This window comes from Camelus ferus, chromosome 4 (assembly GCF_009834535.1).
Source record: "Camelus ferus isolate YT-003-E chromosome 4, BCGSAC_Cfer_1.0, whole genome shotgun sequence".
Lineage (NCBI taxonomy): Eukaryota > Metazoa > Chordata > Mammalia > Artiodactyla > Camelidae > Camelus > Camelus ferus.
The window spans coordinates 66,006,061-66,027,451 of NC_045699.1; the positions used below are offsets into that span (position 1 = coordinate 66,006,061).

Sequence of the window (21,391 nt, forward strand, 5' to 3'; positions counted from 1 at the left end):
TGAGCACTTACTGCATACCAGTTACCCTTAACAGGCACCATCTCACCAACTCCTCACAAGGCAACCACTGTTAGCATCCCCATTTTACAGATGAAGAAACTGAGGCAGAGTGATCAGGCAGCTTGCCCAAGGTTGCAGAGCTAGTAGTTGGCAGAACCCAGTTTTAACCCAGACTTGGGGCTTTACTGCCCCATCTCTAAGGCAGGAGCTCTAACTAAGTCTGGGAGGTGGGGAGGCCTCCTCAGGGAGATGGTATTGGAGCTAGATCCCAAGGTAAGTGTCAGGCCAAGAGGGTGGGGAACCCCATGTGCACAGGCCCAGGGTAGGAGCGTAGATGGAAGAGTTCTTGTGGACAAGTTCAGGGAGCAAGGTGGGGCAGGTGGCAGGGGCAGGATGAAGCAGGAGAGGTGGGCACAATTGTTTGGTCCCTGAGGGCCCTAGAATTCATGGGAGGTGGTTCCAATCACAGAATTCTGGGTCAAGCAGAAACGTTTTAACCCCACCAACACTCCTACAGTCTTAGTGGTCACTGGGCCTGGTGGACAAGGTCTATCCAGAGGGCTCTGGGAATGATGGGTTGGGCTGGGGAAGGTGGTTCTGGCCCCTTCAGGTAGAGCAGGAGCAACTAGGTGGCTGGGGAAATGCTGAATGGGGCATGGGCTGTGGGGTGCCTAAGCAGAGGGACAGGGGAGAGAGCCTGGGGAACCAGCTATGGGGGAGCCATGTCTGGGACCAATGTCTAGAGCTGGCCTTGTAGGCCCAAATCAGATGGGTCCCTGGGGAGCCAATTCAGTGATCTGGGCTCTTTGGGAGTTAGGATGGGGGTGGGGCTGCCTCAAAGACGCCGTTGTCACTCCCTCGCCTGCCTGAATGTCTAGGACCTAAAATAGAGCAGGAACACAGCAGATCTCCGTGAGAAGAATTTCTAGCAAAGATTTCTGGGGGAGGGGTGTGAATCACCACTGGGAACCCTTGAATTTGAAGCTCCCAAAGCCCAGCTGCCCCAGCCCCACCCTCAGGGAGCCTGGAATCCACTGGACAGTGGAGGCGTACGTTGTCTCAGTCCTACCCCTGTCTCACTGTGGGGAGGGGACTGGGTCGTGGCCCCAGCTTTGCCATGAATGTGCTGGATGATTGGGCCAAATCTGCCCCCTCAGGGCCTCAGTTTCCCAGATGTACCAGGAGTCAGAGACTCATATGCTGTGAGGCCCCTGGAATTCATGGCAGGTGGTCCTAATATAGGCCCAGGGTCAGAGAGACATGGGATGAAGTCCCAGTTCCCTTCTTATTGGCTGAGTGACCTTAGGCAAGCCCCCCACCTCCTGGAGCCTCAGTTTCCTCATCTGAAAAATGGACATTGAAACCAAGTCCTGTTCTTTCTGGGTTTCAGCTTGAAGTATCCACAAAGATTTTGACAGCTCCTAGGGCCTCACTCCATCTCCTCAGACGGCACATTTTGTGCTGCTAGGAATGTTAACAAGTTACCCTACTTTTTAATGCTCTATGCTTTCTATACTGCCTCTGGCTCTCCACATCCTGGAAAGTAGAGATGAATATGGTTTCCAGCCCTCTATGCGAGTTCTTCAGCCTCAGTAGTGGCCATTCCTGTAGGAAAGAGTTCTTGGCTCCAGGGTGGGCCCTCCATGTGTCAGGCCCTGAGCTTGGCTCAAGCCTGGAGCCTGGAGTGCAGGGATGAGCTTCTCCTTTGTGTAGATGGGGAAACAGGATGGTCTCAAAGGGGTCTGTGGGCCCTTCGCAAACTGATCTGCACTATGCACGGACGGGTTCGGTGCCGCGGAAGACGGAAGCGCGGTGCGCGGGGCTAGCGTGCCCCCTAGCGGCCGTGGTGCGCGCCACCTTTCCCCGAGGACACAGCTGCCCCAAGGTTCGACAAGCAGCGGTCCGGGCAGAGAAGTCCCTTCTCGGAGCCGCCCGTGGTTTACCCTGCTGCTGCCCTACTTCTCCCGAGATGGGAACAGTCTCTCCCAGACTGTTTCTCCTCGTGGCTCTCCAGAGACCCCACAGCGGCTGCGCGCCCCGCCCCGATTGCCATGGAGACCGCTCATACACAGTCTCCCCCTTCTCCTCCACCTTGGCCTAAGTGGGGCCCGCGGGCCAGACCAGCGCCCGCCTAGGAGGGACCCCGCCATGGCGGGGGGCCGCGGGCCCATGAACAGCGAGGCCCCTGGGACGCTGGCCGTGGGGAGAGTGAAATTCTTCGACCGGCACCGCGGGGAGGTGAGGCCCTGTCGTGCTCTGCCCAGACCTTAGGCTCCTTGGCTTTCGGTCTGGAGTGGTTTCTGGTTCTATGCAGTGGAAGGTCGAGCGTTCCCTGGGATCTAGTTGCGGAATGGGCTCTAGAATTCTAAGCTCTGGTTCCAGAGAGGGCTCAAACTCAGGCTGGTTCCAGTGTTCTTTGGACTCTGATTTATGGTAGATTTTGAGCTAGTTCTGGGTTCCAGCTGCACAACGGGCTCTTGCGCCTAGAGGAGGCTCCAGCATCTGGCTTCATTGAGGGCTCTGAGCTTCCGGCTCAGGTCTTACAGGGCTGCAGAAAGGGCTCCAAGCTCTTGGCTCTACTGCAGAAGTTCCTTGGTTCTGGTTGTTGAGTGAGGCCTGAAGTCCAAGCTCCAACTCCAGGCTACTGGGGCAGTGTTTAGGGCTGGGCCCAGGAGTCGGGGGCCAGGGATGATCAGACAGATGTTTCCTGCCCTAGGACAGGACTTTCGTGCTCTCCTTTCAGGTCAACTCCTCTGCCTTCTCTCCCGATGGCCAGAGGCTGCTCACAGCCTCCGAGGACGGTTGTGTGTATGGCTGGGAGACCCAGAGCGGGCGGCTGCTGTGGAGACTGGGTGGCCATACAGGTGGGGTTTGTCAGCCTAAATGGGGAGACCAAGGCCCATGGACTTGTTCTAGCATCCTGCAGAGCCTGCCTCAGTGACCTGACTTTGAGCTGGGCATCCGAGCAAGACAGCCTAGGCAAGGCTGAGGCCAGAGGGCAAGAAGAAACAACCTGGTCCCTGGGCCTCTGATTCTCACAGACCTGGACTCAAATCCTATCACTTGAAAAAAAAATTGTTTAAAAATATACTTAATACCATCTTAACCATTTTTAAGAATACAGTTCAGTAGTGTTAAGTACGTTCACACAGCTTTGCCACTAGTTTTCAGAACTCTCTTCATCTTGCGAAACTGAAACTTTTTACCCATTGAACTAATTTCTCCCTTTCCTCACTCCCACCTCCAGCAACCACTGTTGTCACCAATTTGACTTAAGCACCTTGTGTAAGTGGAATCTTACAGTATTTTGTGAATGACTTCATTAGCATAATGTCCTTAAGTTTCATCTGTCTACCCACTTTCTAAACTGTGAACGTAGCCACATCATGTCACCTCTGAGCTTCTTTAGAATGGGGATAATAGTTGCTACTGTATAGGGTAAGAGAATGCAAGCAAAGGCACCCAGTAAGGACTCAGTAGATGTAAACTGTTATTAAGGAGACAAGAAAAAGAAATCTGGTAATTACAGGGCAGACCGTTTCATGCTATAATAGGGTAAGCCCAGGGGCAGGGGAGCTCAAAAGGGGCAGTAAACCTAGGTTGGGCTGTCAAGGAGTTTCTGGGAGGTGCTTGCATTTGATTTGAGTATTGATTTTCCAAATGGGCAAACTGGGTTGGGTGTTCCAGGCCAAGGGATGGGAGCCCAGGAATTCCCAGGTTCCCGGAGGGTGAGTTAGAAGGAAGCGAGGAGAGAGGGTATAGGACTGAATTAGGAGGAGTCAGACTGTAAAGGCCGGAGGTGGGACAGTGCCCTATTCCCTCACTATGGCTGCCTGCCCCAGGCCCCGTTAAGTTCTGCCGATTTTCCCCTGATGGCCGCCTCTTCGCCAGCACCTCTTGTGACTGTACCATCCGCCTGTGGGATGTAGCAGAAACCAAGTGTCTGCAGGTCCTAAAAGGTGAGTGGGCTGGGTGGGACTGGGAGCCAAGCATCCAAGCCTGGTATCCCTTTTGGGCTTTGCTGCGTCCTGTGCCACCTCACCCCCCCCCCACCCCGGGCTGGTTCCTGCAGGTCACCAGCGGAGTGTGGAGACTGTCAGCTTCAGCCATGACTCAAAGCAGCTGGCATCAGGTGGCTGGGACAAGACGGTGATGCTCTGGGAGGTGCAGGTATGCAGAGGAAGGCCACAGCAAGATCTGGGATTCAGAGGCAGTGTATACTTTGCACACTTGTCCCAAAAAGGGTGTTCCTTCTTCCCCACTGCCCATACCCACACCTGACATCTCACCTCCTTGCATCTGGCCAGTTACCTCCCCAAGTCTCCCCCACCCAGCTCCCGTGCCTCAAGACCTCTGCCATGAGGCTCCCCTTGCCTAGACTGCCCTCCTCTGTCATGGCCCAGGAGGCCTCCCCAAATCCTATGATCCATCTGAGACCGAGAACATGGCACTGCAGCTTCTGGGCTGTGCTCTCCTCCAGTCAGGCCAGGTGCTGCGCCACTTAGTGGGACACCGAGACTCTGTCCAGAGCAGTGACTTCGCACCCAGCTCCGACTGCCTGGTGAGACACAATCTCTGCCCAGGCCCCACCTCAGTGACCATAAGGGAATTGGGAACCCACGTCCACTTGGGGCTGAGCAGTGGTTAGAACTCCACCGGGTGACTTAGCTCTTCTGAGGGGGGTTCAGCAGGGCTGGGTGAGGTGGTACCTGCTTTCTGTACATCTGGCCAAGGAACCAGGAGGGTGAGCACAAGCCGGCTCCATGCTCATGGCAGCTATCTGCAGGCCACTGGCTCCTGGGATTCTACCATCCGAATGTGGGACCTTAGGGCCAGGACCCCAGCGTTCTTCCACCAGGAGCTGGAGGGCCACAGTGGCAACATCAGCTGTCTGTGCTACTCGGCATCTGGCCTACTGGTGAGCTGGGCTGCCCTGGGTTCCAGGATGGCCCCTTACTGCTGACTGCAAGACTCTGAGGGTCAAGGGCCATTTTGGGGGCTGAGTATGCAAGCCCCAAATCTATGGGCTTAAGAGCTGCCTGTTCTCCAGGCATCCGGCTCCTGGGACAAGACCATCCACATCTGGAAGCCCTCAACCAGAAGCCTGCTTGTCCAGCTCAAGGGCCACATCACCTGGGTGAAGAGCATAGCTTTCTCCCCTGATGGGCTGCAGCTGGCAAGTGCTGGCTACTCCCACACGGTAACCCCACCAGACCATGCCTTCCCTCCGGGCAAATTCCTACCCCTACATCCTCCCTACCAGAGCCCTCAGCACCCATGACGAGAAATATCCACATCTCTATTTGCCCTCAATAGGAGGCTGCCAAGGACAAGACCCAGATGCCAGCCACTTCTGTACTTGATGCCTGGCACTAAGGTTTGCCCTGGCCTAAGTGTTAGTGACACCAGCATTTCTATGTCTCAGCTTTAGGGGAAATTGTACTGCACTTCCTTTTTGCACCAGTGCAGCCCTTGTCAAAAATACCTCGGACAAGGAGGGTGGAGTATAGCTCAGTGGTAGAGTGCACGCCTGGCAAGCACAAGGTCCCGGGTTCAATCCCCAGTACCTCCACTGAGTAAGTAAATATATAAACCTAATTACCTCCCCCATAAAAAACAAAACAAAACAAAACAAAACAACCCACCGAAGACCAAACACTTCAAAACTCAGACCAAGAGGTTAAGATGTTGGCTGAGACTCACCCCAAGGTGATTTTGTCAAAGATGCCAGACTTGCCTATGAGGCCTCCCTACTCCTCTGCTTGTTTTAATTTCCAGGTCAAAGTATGGGACTGCAACAGCGGAAAGTGCATTGAGACCCTGAAGGTAAGACCCGTGGAAACAAGGGTGCAGTGGAAGGCCTGCACCCCCAGAGCCCAATACTGTACTTCTGGCAGGGAGTCCTGGATGTGGCCCACGCATGTGCCTTTACCCCAGATGGGAAACTCTTGGTGTCTGGAGCTGCTGATCAGTCAAGACGCCAAGCCCGCTGCAAATCACCCAGAGCTGGTTGAACATAACATCACCATATATGGCTCTCAGACCTTCCACCCCTGCCTCTCCCTATCCAGGGGACACAGGGTTTGGTGAAAGGACAGGCAGGGACTGCCATAGCCCCACACCAGGGCAGCTAACAGCGGCAGGCCAGCCTGCTGGGAATCATCAGATGCCTGGTGACCATAACCAAGCCACACCATCTGTCAAGCAGTTAGCTTAAACACCTATAAACACAAAGCAACATCAGCCAGTTTGTTTGTTTTATTGACGCTCGGATGCTCAGGCCTTGACCGCGTACTTCCGCAGTGGGTACAGCCGCTCCTTCCGCTGCTGCTTCTTGGTCTTCAGGTTCTCTTCGTGCTTGTTGAGTCGGCGGCGCATGGCACGCGTTTTCTTGGGCCGCAGATCCAGGGGTTTGTACTTCTTGCCCTGGGTGAGATGGAGCAGGGGGAACCTGAGGACCAGGGTTTGGGAACTCCTGCAGTAGCTAAGAGGTGCTGTGAAGTGACTGAGGGAAGTGTGTGTCTGGGTAGATGCAAGCATGAGGAGGTGGATGTCATCCAGCCCAGTAAGGGGCTTTGGGCACGGGACTGGAGACTGACTGTGATATTGGCAGGCCACATCCCTTCACTGCTAGCTTTAATTCACCTAAATTCAAGGTTGGGGGAGGACTGTCCCCATTTTCTTTAAGTCTATTAAGTGGGTTAACTTCTTAATTAGGTGCTCTTCTCATCTGCGGCATCAGTCATGCCCCAACCCAGCAAGGGTCATATGGCACCCACCAAGTCCTGGGGGACAATTCCTGTTATCTTGGCTTAAATTATATAAGAGTGTGTTTATGTGGGGGGGGGTCAGGGCGTGCAGCTTTAAGATGGTGCTCAATTTATCTAGAGGGGTTGCCAGGTAACTGTGGTGTTTCCTGTGATGACACCCCCACTTACATATGCAACTCAGCAAGATCTGGCGTGAACAGGGTCATCTTGCTACAAGGGACAAAGCCCCCCCACTTCACCCTACCACTCTTAGACTTTTAATAGGGCCATGGTCTCTCCATCACTGTTTCCACTCATTCCTGCCCTACCTCCTATGTGGTGAGCCAAGGCAGCTCTCATGGTATGTATCTCTTAGTCTATAAAGGGTCCCCTGGGGCCTCTTCAGCTTGAGGCCCTGTGCTGGGTGCGGCTTAGCCATAAACAAGACCCACTCCCTGCTCAGGGAGTTCCCAGCCCAGTGGGAAAGATGGACAGAAAAAAAAGTGGCATACTGGTGGGGAGGAGGGAAGAGATGAAGGAACAACATGGATGCCAGTTGAAAGGGGGAGAAACTAGAGTTGCCATAAAAGCCCCAGAGTGATAGCCAGAGAGACAGGCACAGAGCAGGCGTGTGTCAGCTAAGTGGGGTTCAGGTCACGAGCAGCCTGGGGCAGAGAAGTGCAGAAAAAGCTAAGCAGATGAGGGCAAGCTCACAGAGGGGCCAGGAAGCATAAAGTTTTTGTCCACCTACATCCCTTTTATCAGTTGGCACAGGTCAGGGCCCCCTCCATTTCAAATTTACTAAGTGACTTAGAACTCTGTATTGTCCAAGAGAGTGGCCACTAGCCACCTAAGTGGCACTTATGGCCAGAGGTTACTGTACTGGACAGCACTGACACAGAGGCAGAAACCTCACCTCTACCTGAATCTTGCCTGGCTGTTTTGGGGAATGCACTGACTGGGCCATCACGAAGACAATTTTTCTGGGCCATGACCTCGTTAAGATTCCCTCAGAACCTAATGAAAGCTTCAGACCCAATCCTCAAAAAAATGTTCCTACACACTAATGTCCAAGGGTGGCAGCATCCCCTCCCCCAGGCAGCTAGCCCAGGCACTGTGATGGTTTTCTGATGTGCCAAACACAAAACCAGTCATTCAAACACTAATTTCAGTGCCAATGTGAAATGAAACCATTTTGCAGATGTAATCAAAGCCCCCAACCAGCCAACTTTAATCAGTTAATTAACCCAAGTGATCTGGCTGGACCTGATCCAATCAGTTGAAAGGCCTCAAAGGCTGGGATGTGGCTTCCCCCAAGTCCCATACGAAGACAGCAGCTTCAAACAAGTCTTGAGTTTCAGGCTGTCCAAGATACTCTGACAACCAGGCCGCAAAATCAAACAAGCCAATTTCATGTAATAAATCAAATGCATGCACACAAACTCACTCAATCCCCTGCCCCTCAAGACATGGTTCAGACCCTAGGCCCAATCACTCCATTTACTGGAGGTGATGTGGGGCAACTTAACCGCTCTAAGCCTTGAGGTCCTCGTTTGAAAAATAAGAATACCAGATGCTTTGCAGTGACTAACACAGAGCTAGCAAGGAAATTAAAACATCTGAACAATTAATTCTCATAGACTGCCCAAACTCACTTAGCTGATGAGGTTTTATTCATAACCCAAGTCTCCAGCCTGACTCCCATCACATCTTTGATTTCTTGACAACTGTAACCCCAAAGAAATGCAGTTTGCATGCCACATGCTAGTAAGAAGGTGAACCAATCCACAAGCTGAAAAGGCTCTGGAAAGCCCAGTCCCAAGCAACCCGGCAGGACAACCTCGCAATACTGCCCCTCTGGCCAAAGGAGAGCTGGAATTTTGCTCCCTGTAGTCAAGCATCACACCCCATTCCCCACTAACCTTATAGAATTTCCTGAGGTTCTCTTTCTGAGTCTGGTTAATGACGGTGAGAACACGAGCAATGGATTTGCGTACAACTCGGCTACAAAATAGAGAGACATCAGTGAAAATGGGGAAGACACAGAGCTCTCCAACCATCTCCTTCAGAGCCTGGCCCAGATGTCACAGGGCAGGGGAGCTCTCCAACTCATCCATATTCACCCAAGAGATGCCTAACCCAACTCAGGGGGAAGGTGTTCTGGAAGCCAGAGATACGGGCATCACAGGAGTGGGGACAAGGAAGGGCTGGGAAGGGTTCATTGAGGAGTCTTAATGAGAGATGGGAGAGCAAACGAGGAAAGATCTTCCTGAGGGCTACAAAGAAGACCTGACCAGTGCCCATCTGAATGAGCTGAGTGGAGGAGATCTTGCTACAAACTGGACAACCAAGTTAAGCTTAGGGAGTCACAGGAGGGGCCACCTAGGAAGGAAATGAGACACCTTGAGAAACAGAATGCTGCTGGGGTTGGGGGCAGGCTTGAGGCTGAAGATAGGAACAGGCTGGGATAAGTGAATTTGTAGTTATGTTGAATGAGGCATGCTGGGGGATGGCAGTCACTCAGTAAACAGCCACCAGTTAACTTGGTCTTGAGGATTCAGCATGCAACTTGCTTATGTGTTCCCCAACTCAACCATTCTCCTCCCACCACCAAAGGAAAATTACTGGGGGCCCATTTTATGGAAAAGGAAGAAAACCTGGGTGGTAAGCGAACCTGCCCATTAGATAGGATGTGGCAGAAGTAGAATTTATGCCCAGATTGACTAACTCCAAAACTACGTTCCTTTCACAAGTCTGGATTCTTGCTCCCCTTGTATCAGTTAACTTACACTACAACTCAAGTAAGGGGGTGCAAGGGATCCCTCAACCAAGTGAGGGAGGGTGAGAAAAAAAAAATCCAGTCATGGTGGGAGGTAGAAGAAAGGGATCCAGTTAGACTTTCGAAGGCAGCATTAAACTGGGTCTTCAGGGACACCCATTTCTTTCTCCAGCCAGAGAAGCTAAAGACGGGCATTCCAGGCAAAAGGAGCGCACAAAGACAACGGGCCTCCAAGCGCCTAAGCGTCAGCAAGGGGAGTCTGGATAGACTGGTTTCGAAGGGCATTAAATTCCGACTCACTGATCCAGGGAATGGGCACTTAACGGGACCCTTCCTTAAGTCAACTTCGAAAATCCACAAATGCTCCCAATGCGTGTGTCCCCCACTCCCACAAGGCCGCAGTCTGGTCGCCCGTCACTCACATCTTGGAAAGCTTGGAAGCCGCGCCGCCTGTCACTTTAGCGACGCGCAGCTGGGAAAGCTCCACCTTCAGGTCCTCCAGTTGTTTCAGCAGCTCCTCCTTCTTCTTGCCGCGAAGGTCTCGAGCCTTAATCTTGGCCTGCGCGCAATAAAGGGTCTGGGTCCAACAGCCGGCGGGGCCACCTCTCCCTCCGCCGCTCACCAAGGCCTCCACCGATGTCACGAGCGCGCTGGAGGCTCAGCACTAAAGTGCCTTGACAGGACAATCCAGGCCCCGGCAGGCGCTCCCTCGCCCAGGCCTGCTGCGGGGCGAGGACGCCAGCCCCATTCAGCAGACAGGAAAACGAAGGCCCTGGCAGCGCGCGAGCACCTCTCCTAGCCCAGACCGGCGAGAGGAGGATGAAGGCCGGCTGGGACGGCCGCATGGCGTCCCATAGGCCAGGATGGCAGGTGGGACCTCAAGGTTCGCCCCGCGCCTCCCACCCCAGCCCCAGAGGCCCACAGCGCGCGGATGGGGCCCGATTCCCCGGCACTCACCATTGCTGTACAACCCGCTGCCGCCGCCTTCTTGGAGGAAAAGAGAAAGAGGCGGGGTTGACCTCCGCAACTACTGCCGGGTGGCGGAGGGCGTGGCCAATAGTATCGAGGCAGGGGAGCGCAGGCTCCGCCCCTACCATCCCCCTCCCCGCTGCGAGGAGCGTGGTGGTACAGCCCGAACAGTCCTGCGCTGAGGAGCCGGAGCCCCGCCCAGCAGTGTCCCAGTCTTTCTCCTGAGCGCTCGAGATTACTTAGGTTTGGTCTAATGCCTTCAGCAGCGTATTGGGGAAACTGAGTCCCTGGAGGCAGTTTACCGCAGTTGGCATAGTAAGGACTAGGATTCGTTCATTCATTTATTCGTTTATTCATTCATTAATTCATTCGGTAAACATTTGCAGGTCGGCCAGTCTGCTACTCTGAGATGCATACGGGTGTTCTGGGGTACAGGGGATGAAGGATGAGGGTTTTCAAAGATTAATTAACATGGCCCCTGCCTTGGAGGAATTTAAAGGCCAAGGGGGGCGGGGGGGGGCGGGAGGGGCGGAGTCAGACAGCTATAATCCAACTACATAAATTATTCTAGAGGAGGCAGCATGTAGTAGGGAAAAGAGTATTCATGGCCTTTTTTTAGTGAACCTGACCCAGTTTCAAATTCTTACTGTTTTGCTTGGTGCTAGTTGAGACTCTTGGCAAATCTCCCCTGAGTCTGTTTTCTCTCCTGTGAAATGGGGGTATTTATGAGGATCAGGAAGATAACATGTAAAACTGTTAGCACAAGACCTGATGCATAACAATCGCTCAAAATATCATTGATATTAATGATCCCAGATGGATGAACACTTCAGTTGACCCTGAAAGTTAAAGGGAGGATTCACATGGCATGGAAAGAGCTCAGGCTGACTGGACAGTTTAATTGTTGCCCCAATCAGCAAGTATGAATCAGTGCTCTAGTGTCACCCCATTGCCATTAATGAAGACACACCCACACCTCTTAGGGCTCTAGTTAAAGCCAGGTTGCCCCCTTGTTGTTGTCAGATCTCACCTCCAGGGAGCCTTCTCCCACTCTCTCATGAAGTTGTTAATGGACCTCAACCTTAGAATAAAATTGGGACACAACCTCCGCTTGTGTCCAAAGTCTTCTGTGCAATCCTTTCTTTAGCCCCAAACATACTGAATTAAAATGAAGTTTATGTGTCTATCTATCTCTACAGCCAGCCTGGAAGTTCCTGGGGGGTGGCAGAACCATGGCTGACACCTGGTTTGGTTTTTCTTGTCTCCAGGCCCAGCACCTCAATCCTTGTTGAATGAATTGAAGAGACTTATCCCAGATCACAGTGAAGCAGGCTTCCAGGAAATGGAGGGAGATGGGGAAGAGATGGCAGAGGGCAATCTTGGCAGAGATTAATCTTAAATGGAAGTTGAATGGTGCACAGGGACTTGTCTGTCGTATTTTCCAAATGCTTATAGCTCTATTAAAGGTAATGATTATACACATCTTTTCTAAACTTGAAGTCATCTATGGCTCCCCTGTTTCTCTTACATGACACATCCAATATACCCCTAAATTCTGCAGCGTCTATCTTCAGAATACCTAACTTCTTCCCACCACTCATTGGCACCTGCCTGGCTTGAGCTACCATGCCGGTCACTTGGACACTTGGCATCACCTCTTAAGTCACCTCTCTACTTTGGTTCTTGCTCCCAGGTATTCTCAATGAGACTTATTCAGTACCTATTTCCCTCTGTAAGAGTCTATCTCTAACACCCAAAATTAGGTAGCATCCTAGTCTGGCAATATTTTTTTAAAAATCTGTAGATACAAGTCAATGAGAAGTATTTGAAGCAATGAAAACAAGTCACATTTCACTGACTACTGGTCTTTATTAAAGAGTACTATTACATGAAAACAAAAATACAGTGCAGTCTAAGGCGAAGGCCTTAACAGAACCCCTCAAGCAACAGCCCGGACACCTAATCTTGGCACCACAAAGTAATCCTTAACTCTGCTCTACCTCCTTCCACCCCCGTTTTAGACTCTGGGGATTCGCTTCTTACCAGGGTATGATTCTCCAGCCAGGCACGACTTCTCAGCCCCCAGGACCTCGCTCTTCCTGCCTCGGATAGTGGGCATAAAGTCATCTTCCTATCCCCGCCCCTCACCCACCCGGCCAACGTGACTGTTACAGACTCGAGGCCGTGGAACACTCAAGTCCAAAAGTCTTCCTTGTCTTGTCAGCACCCTGGATACACTTTAAACGTCTTTAAAGTCTTCCAGTCCATTAACAATAAGGTCACTACAACAGTAAGGCAGAGGCAACCATCTCCTCTGAGCTCAGTGTAGTGGCGTCCAAGACTTCTAAAATCCAAAATTCTGCATTCTTGGAGGCTCTCCCACCCCTCATCAATCTCTGGGGCGTAAGAACTACTGCTTATCCCTCAGGCTTCAGCTCGAATGTTTCTTCTCCAAGAAACCTGCCCGACACTAGACAGACAGAGCCGGGCGCCTTCTACTGGGGGCCCCGTGCCCCCTCTCTCTGGGCAGTGATGACACCCAGAGACCGCGACTGTGCCCGCCCTGGACCCTTTCAGGGCCAGGGGCTCCTCCGGTGCAGGAGGGAAGCCGAAGAAGAGCGCAGTTATGGCGTCCACTTTGCTGGGCCCGCGCGGGAACTGACCGTCCGCACCTCAGACGTAAAGATTTAGGCTCCACGAAGACGAGCCCAGCAGCGGCCACAGACACAACTTCAACGCCAATTCCCGGACGATTCCAGCTGCGCCCCCCCAGGCTTCGCCCCTCCCTCCCACCGGAACTTCCGGTTCCGGCCTGAACCGGAAGTGGGCGGGCGGCGGCTGCGCGCGGAGGAGGTGGAGGTGGTGCCGGGCGGCCGCTTCCCGCCCCCGAGCCCGAGCCGGTTCCGAGCGGAGTGGAGTGGAGGTCTACCCCGGAGCGGAGTCGGCTGAGCCGGCGCCGATCCCCCACCATGGCCCGGAACACTCTGTCCTCGCGCTTCCGTCGGGTGGACATCGACGAGTTTGACGAGAACAAATTCGTGGACGAGCAGGAGGAGGCGGCGGCGGCGGCGGCTGAGCCAGGCCCGGACCCTAGCGAGGTGGACGGGCTCCTACGGCAATATCCTTCCCCAGCGCGGTGGCCTGGGCTCCCCTTTGGCCCGGCCTTCCCATTTTCCTCATCCCCGGCTCTGGCCCCTCAGGCCATCCTCCCCACTCTCTCTCTCGGCCCTTTCCGGTCAGTCTCCCAACTCCCGATCCGACTCCCGTCGGGCCAGGCATCCCCCCTTCCCTCTGACACGGGCTCCTTACTCTCGCTTGGCCCCAGCCCCCGGAGCCTGCCTCAGTAGCGGGGCCCCGACGCAGCCCCTGGATCTTGGTGGGCCGGTTTGCTCGGCAGCCCCAAGAGCATGCCGGACGCACGTCCGGCCCCGCAGGCCCCTCTCCTCCGCGAGGCCTGTCCTCTTTCCTCTCCTTTGCCTCCTCATTCCCTCAGGCTGTCCCTTCCTTGGGCGCCCCATCACTCCCATGCAGGAAACTGGGCCCTTCTCGGGCTAGATCTGCGGGAGGGGCCCAGGTGAGCCACCGCTGAGTAATTGAGCGGCCAGGGCGGCTCCCGGGCACACTCCTCTCGGTGTGGATTGCAGCATCACAGGAAGATAGGTGGGTGGATGGCTGCGGGGAAGAAAGGACCCACGGGGACCGAAGGCTGCAGCCTTAGTCCAGCTCAGGTCTGAGATTGCACCTCCCACCCCAGAATCATTCTGACCCTCCAGCTTAATGCCACTCTTCCTCACCTGTTCTTAGGTTCCTATGACCATTGGGCTTTGGACATTCATGGTTTCACCCATGTTCAACAAGTGAGCTTTGGCTCCCTCCCCCCCGCCCCCAGTAGCCTTCTTGTGCAGAAAACAGTGGAAAAAAACTACCAGTTTAGAGCTAAGAAAAACCAGACAGCATAAAGTGATGTAAAAGTAGAGCCCCACGACTGGAAATGACTGTTCTGTGGTCACAGAAAACAAGCATTTAGAAAACAAGATTAAAAATAGAGCTGGTTGTCACAGCCTCCTTGGTCCCTTAACAGTCTGAGCACAGGAAACTGACTTATTCTCACAGGAAGGATTTTTCTTTATTCAAATGGTATTACAGGAAGTGCCTGCCCCTTCCCCCTCACTTGCCAGGGCAGGGTTGGAAGCTCATGCTGTACTGTATATAAATCAGATTCTGGGTGTTTAATCAGTTGACTCAGCTTGGGAATTCAGGCCCATAGACTGCCTTTCAGAGGAGCCCTGCAGTGTTCCTCCAGTGTGCCTTTGAGACATAAACCTTCAGATTTTCTTTATTGAAAAGAAATGTGTTTTGAAAGGTGGATATTCAAACTTGTATTTCCTGCCCCATCAGGATCACCTTGCTTACCCCATTAGTGAAATGGAATCATAGATGAGTCCCCACGAAGGAACTTTTAACTCTGCAGCCAGGACAGAACTTAGCTCACGGGCAGGCATTGCCAAAAGGGCCCCAGAGTCAGGCCTGTGGTCCAGACCATCCACAGAGCAGGAGGACAGGGTCTGGTTATCTACTGTCTTAATCTTGGTGCTGCAGGGACTTGTTGAAAGTCCTCTCTTGGTAGCTCCTGACATGCTAAGTTTCTTGAGGCTGCTTGGAGGCCTAGGCTTAGCATATCCGGGGATGGTTCTTTCTCCACTAATGGCTGTATCAGAAACCTTGTTACCATGGAGAGTGTACCTCTTGGGATGGGGGAAAGGGAGGTTAACAGATGAGAACTGAAATCCTGGCAAATGTGGGGCCAAGGGAGGGAGGAGGAAGGAACTAATATTTGCCGAGTCCCTGCCGTGTGCCAGCTGTTGGAGTTACATTGGATTATTGAATTCAAACTATAGGACAGGCTTGTAGGAGTCTTAGGACATAGGTTAGGGGAGTAGGGATAGGGGTTGATTGATGGAAGTTGGGGAATGTAGGTAGTAGGCCTGTCCTAGTGCTGGTGGGAGAGCACACAGATGAAATAGAACATGGGCTGTGCATCCACACACCCACCTCTGTCATGCTGTAGCTGTATGACTTTGAGTAGGTCACATACTTTCTCTGAATTGCAGCATCCTCCTCTGTTAAAAGGAGAAGAAACAGGCTGGGCTTACAGGTTCCGTGGGAGCATCACTGGACAACATCCCAGAAGGCTTCAGCACAGTACTGGACACACGCAAGTGTCCGGATATGCACCTTGGGTCTGTGGGTGGAGTGGCAGCAGGGGATGGTAGAAAGAGCTTGGCTTTGGAGTCTGGCATACTTGTATTGGAAGGCCAGCTGGAGAGGTTAGCTTTGTGACCTTGGACAGGTCATTTTCCTTCTCTGAGCCTCAAAGTCATTACCTGTAAAATCTGAATAACGATTCTTGTCACAAGGAGCAGTTAGCAGTAATGAGATGACTTGTAAAAAAGCCTAGCTAGACACAGGATCTGAGACCCTGTAGGAATTTTAAAGTATTAATTTCTTTTCTTCCTTGCTGAAGCACCTTCTCGTCCTCTGGAGTGGAGATCTGTCCAGAGCAGTGTTTTTCAGTGATTTTGCACTCTCTCCTCCCGCGAGGAAATTTGTTTTTGTTTGGAAATACTTGACTGTCGTAACTTGGGACGTTTTACTGGGATCTAGTGCATAGTGGCCAGGGATGCTGCTAAAAATTGTACAATGCACAGGATAGACCCCACATCAGTCATCTGGTCTAAAATGTCGTTAGTGCTGCAGTTGAAAAACCCTGATCTAGAGGAGACTAGGATTCCCCAGCTTCCACAGACTGTGGGAAGGGATTAAAGCCAGCTGAGTACAGAGGCCAGCTTGATAGATGGTATGCCCCTCCCTGTTCCCCAGATCTCCAGGCTGCTGAAGGTCCCCATCCCATCAGCACCTATAGTGAATGCTTGGTTGATGGATACAGAGAGGTTGAAGTAGTAACTCTTTTTCCTCCTGTGGACTAGTTATTCTGCCTTCACCCCTTCATCTTCTGAAGCGTTTTGTTTCCCAGCCATGCTGGTTAGTGAAGAGTGCCAGCTTTAGCCTCTGGGACTCTGCTTATTGCTCTGGGATGCCAGATTAGAAGAGAGTTCTGAGGTAGAAGTTATCAGTGACTAATATCATATAGCCCTCCCCTGGCTGGGAACAAGGAATTCCAAAGCTGACAGATTCAGGAGGTGGGGGAGTGGGCTGCCTCTCAAATTGGAAGGTGGATCTGAGCCCAGCAGGGGCCAAGGAGCTCTGCAGGGGTGGCTCCCTGGGTGTTGTGGGTCCAGCTCAGTCAAGATGGAGGGCACACTAGAGAAGGCTGGGGCCTCGGCTTTACTCAGGAGGCTCTTTTCACATGTGGGTATTGCTGTGTGAACAGGAGTAGAGACCCGATTGGGCAGAAGCCATTTCTTGTTCTATTTTTGAAGCTTTTTGGCTGAAGCCAGTGTTTCAGATGAGGAAATGAAAGTGAGCTGATGTAATTCAGTTTAAAATAGGTGTCACCTTTGGGGACCTAACCCAGATTGTAATTTTCTTTTGAGTGCTGGGTATTCAGAGCTCAGCAAAGAATATGTCAGGACTCCAGCTAAGGTTTGGTTAATGGGGGCGGGGGAGGATTGGTTCATTATGTTGGCAAAAAGTTCTTTCAGATGATTTAATTTCCCTCAGTTGGGACCTCACCCACCTGGGTAGGTCTTGGAAGATAAAAGTTTTAGCACATCTTAATTTCTTAATAGTTTAGTTGATACAAAACATTGGATTAAAAGTTAGGAGACCTCTGTTTGTGCCTTTGCTCTTCCTTTTTGAGAATGAGAAGGTGAGAATGGTAACCTCACATGGTGGATGTAGGGCAGATAAACCGTGCCTGGTGCCAAGCAGGTGCAAACCAGCTCAAGTCAGATTTTGCTGCAGGTTACCCTGTGAGGGCAGTTGTGAGGGAGGGAGTGTGTGTCCAAACTTGCTTTGACAGGAAAGATTTAGGGGGTGGCAGAAGGAGGGCTTGCAGGGTTGGCAGAGATGCCCTCTCTACCCTCCGTGTGGCTCAGAGCTGCAGGCTGTGCCCGGAAAGTGCAGTGGGAGGTGGGTGGATGTGGGTAAGATGCCATTTGACTCACCTCTTCTTGAGCTCTTTTAGAAATGAGTTCATTGATAAAAGCACAAACACACTAGAGCCCAGTCCTTAACTGGTGTTGATGCACAGGGGACATGCTTCGGGCGTTTCATGCAGCCTTGCGGAACTCTCCCGTCAACACCAAGAATCAAGCCGTGAAGGTAAAGAGGGTCAAGCTGCAGCTCTTCTGGGTGGTGTTGGGACCAGGACTGTGATTGTCCAGCGTGAGCTCCCTGGGGCTTTGGACAGTGTCTGTTTCATCTCTGCATCAGTGAGTATGTACCAAGGTAGTGAGTTGGCACTGGGCAGTGTTTCCCCGATGCCTCCTGGCGTTCCTGACACCAAAGTTGCCAGTGTTCATAGTAAAACCTCCCAAGGAAACGCTCACTTCTCCCCAGGGACTCATGGGGTGAGAAGTCAGTCCAGACCTTCCTGATGAACAAAACTATAAATGAATTTGCCTTGTGGGACTAAGCAGTGGTTATGCTTTTATAAGCTATTGAATAGGCTTCATTTGCTTAAGGATTTTTGCTTTATGATTTCCTGCCTTTTAAAAACTAGGTGAGAAGATACAGTTGTGCTGACTACATCACTTAGATTGTCTAAAACCTCATTGCTGAGGCTGTCTAAAATTTGGTCCTGGGAAAGGGGTCTCTTTGGAGCTGGGGTTTTGCCATCTTGTGGTGGAATCTTGGTATAATCAGTGGCTGCACCTCTCCAACGTGGAGGGGAACGGCTCCTTTGTTTCACTGGGACTGAATGCAGAGGGAAGCTGCAGCCAGGTAAACCTGGTTTTTTTTGTTGTTGTTTTTTTAATTTCTTTTAAATGGATCTCCATAGTTATGATTCTGACGGTTTGAGGCCTTGCTGGTGTCACCAAAAATAGTGATGCTGCTTCCCAGTAAACCACTTGTTTTCCCCCAAATAAGTGGAATAAATGATTGGCTTTGAATACTTTGGGGTACTTTGAAACTTAAGTCAATAAAAGAATTTCAGCCCACTTACTTTTGTAACCACCCCAGGTGAGTTAGAGATTGCGCATTGTTCTAAGAGCTCTGACAACTTGGTTTGGTGTTTGGAGCCTGCAGTGTTGGGTGTGGATATTTGTGGGCCATGGCTCTGGGCCTCACTCCCTTTCTCTTTCCTCTGTAGGAACGGGCCCAGGGCGTGGTGCTGAAAGTGCTTACAAATTTTAAGAGCAGTGAAATTGAGCAGGCTGTGCAGTCACTGGACAGAAATGGTGTTGACTTGCTAATGAAGTACATTTATAAAGGGTTTGAGAAGCCCACAGAAAATAGCAGCGCAGTGTTACTCCAGTGGCATGAAAAGGTATGTGAATACATTGCCCACTCAGGCAGCTCACTGACTCACCCCAACCCCAGGGTCCAAATCAGCGGGCCAGATTATCCAAAACAAACAGGACAGCCTGGTAGGCATGTGGGAATAAGGGGCCACACCTCAAGCAACCTGGGACATCTGAGCACTTAACTCTCCCAAGGAAGCACCTGGTAGGGATCCGCTGTCTCTGATAATTGCCGTTGCTTTCGCTGCTGGTTTATGCCAGGCAGGCAGCGGGGTAGGTGATTTGGCGTGGTAAGATGGGGAGTGCAGGTGGGAGGTGGGCGGGCTTGCTGGCGGCTGGGGCTTTGTAATACTGTGTGTGTGCGCTGGTGGAGGTGGTGGTTGTGGGTGTTGGGAATGCAGGCTGAGCCCTCCACTTAGCTCTAAGGGCTTCCTGCTCCAGCCTCAGCCTCACCAGGCCAAGAGGGGACAGCGGCAGAAAACTTGGCAGTCACTTAGTAGGGCCTTTATTCACCTGAAGCAGGAAAAGCTGTGCCTGTCCTTTACTTCGGTTGGTACAAGAGCAAGGCCTTTTGTCAAGCCTATGTCCTGCCTGTGTGCCATTGTGTCCCCCCCTCCCCCGTAGAGCTACAGGAAGCATGCCCATCATTGAAGGAGACCAGACTAGTACTAACTCTCAATGTCCGTCCCCGAAAAGCTCTGTTAAGTTGTAAGGGAGTGGCCCTTCCTGAGGGGTCAGGCACTTTGAGCCTTGGGGCTGGGCTGGGCTGGGCTGGGCTGGTTTTGCTGGTGGGTCTCCTCTGCTCACTCGGCTGGAAGGTGAATTCCTGGGCTTAGTGGGTGGGGGTGGCTGTGGTGCTCAGGGCAACTGAGCCAGCCCTCTGCATAGTATGGAGGCCAGGCCTTCTGGCCCCTTTAAGGCAGCTTGGTACTTGGCCCTATTAGGATTTCAGCTCTGATGGGCTAGTGTCTGCTTAAGTGCCTGCAGGCTGGACAGGATGAGCTTGTCAAAGGGAAACTGGGGGGACCCTGTTCTCAAGCCCAGTTTTGCTTGGTTCCAGGACAGGGCTCCGTCCCTAGAATGTGAGCCCTGGTGGCACCTCCTAACTCTCGCAGGAATCCTTTTTCAGAGGATCTGTGATGTGGTCAGGAGTGCATGGTCTTCCGTGGCAAGCTAGGCTCCCCTTGGCCAACCAAGTTTCAGCTGACACCTTTCTTTTTCCTGCCCCCACAGGCATTAGCAGTAGGAGGACTAGGCTCCATTATAAGAGTTCTTACAGCAAGAAAGACTGTTTAAAAAAAAAAAAAGACTCATGTAACCTTGAGAAGAATTTTGGATGCACAGGCTGGTGAAGAAGGGATTGACAATGGACCATCTTCCTAGGAACTCCCAACTAAACTATTTCAGGACATGCATCCGCTGAAGTGTATTTTATTTTCAAGGTGGAGGGAGAAGTCGTCTTACTGTTTCCTAAACCCTTTGCAGGATCTGATAGTCTTTGCCTTTGTCCACGAGTAATGCAGTACTGACATTGTGACTGTCCACCAGAGTGGCTGGCCCGCGTTGGCCAGGTGTACCTGTGTGCACTGCCTGTTTAAAATGGGGAGGGATGATTTGGGCAGGTGCAGATCCAAGGGCTGTGTTAAAAAGAAAGCTTGTTTTTTTTTTGAAGTGGAAAACCCCCGAGGGTTTGTACAGACATCACAGACGTCCCATGCTCCCAGAGAAGGCGGGCTCTCTTGGGTTCATTGTAAAGTGCCTGCTGCATCAATAAAGCTCTTGGCTTATTAGTATACACCTTGCAGTGTGTTTTGTGTATGTAAGGAAAGTGGGATGGTAGTGAGCGAGAGGTCGCCTGTTCCAGAACCTGGATGTGAAGCGGGTAGACGCGTGTTCCTGCCGAGCCATCGGCGGGGAGCAGGCCCGGCAGGCCAGCCCTCCTCCACACGGTGCCTGGGGCCTGGGCCGCAGTGCTACCTTCGGAGAGACGTTTTGCTGAGTTTTGGAGCTTAATTTAATAAAGTGCCAAACACTCAATAATTGACCTAGGCTTTAAAAGTCTTCAGTTTGTGTGACTGCACTTGGAGTCTTCAGAGTGGGCTCTGATGGGTCCAGCCACCACCTCCTGACTCTGGGTCTGGCCGTTTGGCAGGAACATTATTGCCGTGAATGTTGAGTTTTCTTTAAAGGATTAAAAGCCAGAAACAGCAATCAGCCTATAGATACAAAAGGAACATTTTGTTCCCTGTAACCACTAACAATGGGCCTCTCTCAAGAGCAGAGATGTTTTTCTTTCTTTTTTAGCACATGTAACTGCAGTTTGCCGTTAAAGGTAAGGATCCCATTCATATTCCTGAAGCTCTTCTCAGTCATGTGGGCCTTGGAGGTGGATGTTAACCGAAGTGACAATCTTCCCAACTCCTCTGCAGAACCTCCACCCTTCCTGCGAGGTGGGACTAGGCTGCTGG

General features: G+C 52.1%; 3 protein-coding genes across 5 annotated transcripts; 2 read left to right on the forward strand and 1 right to left on the reverse strand.

The window, feature by feature from the left end:
• Window positions 1–1,906: 1,906 nt before the first annotated feature.
• On the forward strand, window positions 1,907–12,086 carry WDR38 (WD repeat domain 38). Of its 3 annotated transcripts, none has more exons than XM_032478418.1 (9): window positions 1,907–2,238; window positions 2,744–2,864; window positions 3,843–3,959; window positions 4,073–4,170; window positions 4,481–4,561; window positions 4,787–4,918; window positions 5,051–5,200; window positions 5,779–5,826; window positions 11,766–12,086. In XM_032478418.1, exons 1-9 carry the CDS (start codon window positions 2,149–2,151, stop codon window positions 11,787–11,789), a joined length of 861 nt encoding a protein of 286 aa, XP_032334309.1. In that variant the 5' UTR covers window positions 1,907–2,148; the 3' UTR covers window positions 11,790–12,086. The 3 variants fall into 3 exon arrangements, with proteins under 3 accessions (XP_032334309.1, XP_006187789.3, XP_032334308.1); XM_006187727.3 differs by lacking the exon at window positions 11,766–12,086 and adding an exon at window positions 5,898–6,236; XM_032478417.1 differs by lacking the exons at window positions 4,481–4,561; window positions 11,766–12,086 and adding an exon at window positions 5,898–6,236.
• Window positions 6,241–10,629, reverse strand: RPL35 (ribosomal protein L35). The gene is made up of 4 exons (XM_006187726.3): window positions 10,486–10,629; window positions 9,951–10,087; window positions 8,672–8,753; window positions 6,241–6,426 (listed from the first exon to the last, which is right to left on the reverse strand). Exons 1-4 carry the CDS (start codon window positions 10,486–10,488, stop codon window positions 6,277–6,279), a joined length of 372 nt encoding a protein of 123 aa, XP_006187788.1. The 5' UTR covers window positions 10,489–10,629; the 3' UTR covers window positions 6,241–6,276.
• Window positions 12,087–13,318: 1,232 nt separating the features above from the next.
• On the forward strand, window positions 13,319–20,718 carry ARPC5L (actin related protein 2/3 complex subunit 5 like). The gene is made up of 4 exons (XM_032478419.1): window positions 13,319–13,615; window positions 17,709–17,781; window positions 18,773–18,949; window positions 20,157–20,718. Exons 1-4 carry the CDS (start codon window positions 13,467–13,469, stop codon window positions 20,217–20,219), a joined length of 462 nt encoding a protein of 153 aa, XP_032334310.1. The 5' UTR covers window positions 13,319–13,466; the 3' UTR covers window positions 20,220–20,718.
• The last annotated feature ends 673 nt before the right edge of the window (window positions 20,719–21,391 follow it).

Bases quoted from the DNA above. Each gene is read 5' to 3' on its own strand.
- WDR38 (XM_006187727.3), top strand. From the start codon at position 2,149: ATGGCGGGGGGCCGCGGGCCCATGAACAGCGAGGCCCCTGGGACGCTG. The intron at 2,865-3,842 runs GTGGGGTTTGTC...TGCCTGCCCCAG, and splicing joins GAGACTGGGTGGCCATACAG to GCCCCGTTAAGTTCTGCCGA. The intron at 4,562-4,786 runs GTGAGACACAAT...AGCTATCTGCAG, and splicing joins CACCCAGCTCCGACTGCCTG to GCCACTGGCTCCTGGGATTC.
- RPL35 (XM_006187726.3), bottom strand. The intron at 8,754-9,950 runs GTGAGTGACGGG...TCTATTTTGTAG, and splicing joins GCTTCCAAGCTTTCCAAGAT to CCGAGTTGTACGCAAATCCA. The intron at 6,427-8,671 runs GTTAGTGGGGAA...CATCTCACCCAG, and splicing joins ACCTCAGGAAATTCTATAAG to GGCAAGAAGTACAAACCCCT.
- ARPC5L (XM_032478419.1), top strand. From the start codon at position 13,467: ATGGCCCGGAACACTCTGTCCTCGCGCTTCCGTCGGGTGGACATCGAC. The intron at 13,616-17,708 runs ATATCCTTCCCC...GTGTTGATGCAC, and splicing joins GTGGACGGGCTCCTACGGCA to AGGGGACATGCTTCGGGCGT. The intron at 18,950-20,156 runs GTATGTGAATAC...CTGCCCCCACAG, and splicing joins TACTCCAGTGGCATGAAAAG to GCATTAGCAGTAGGAGGACT.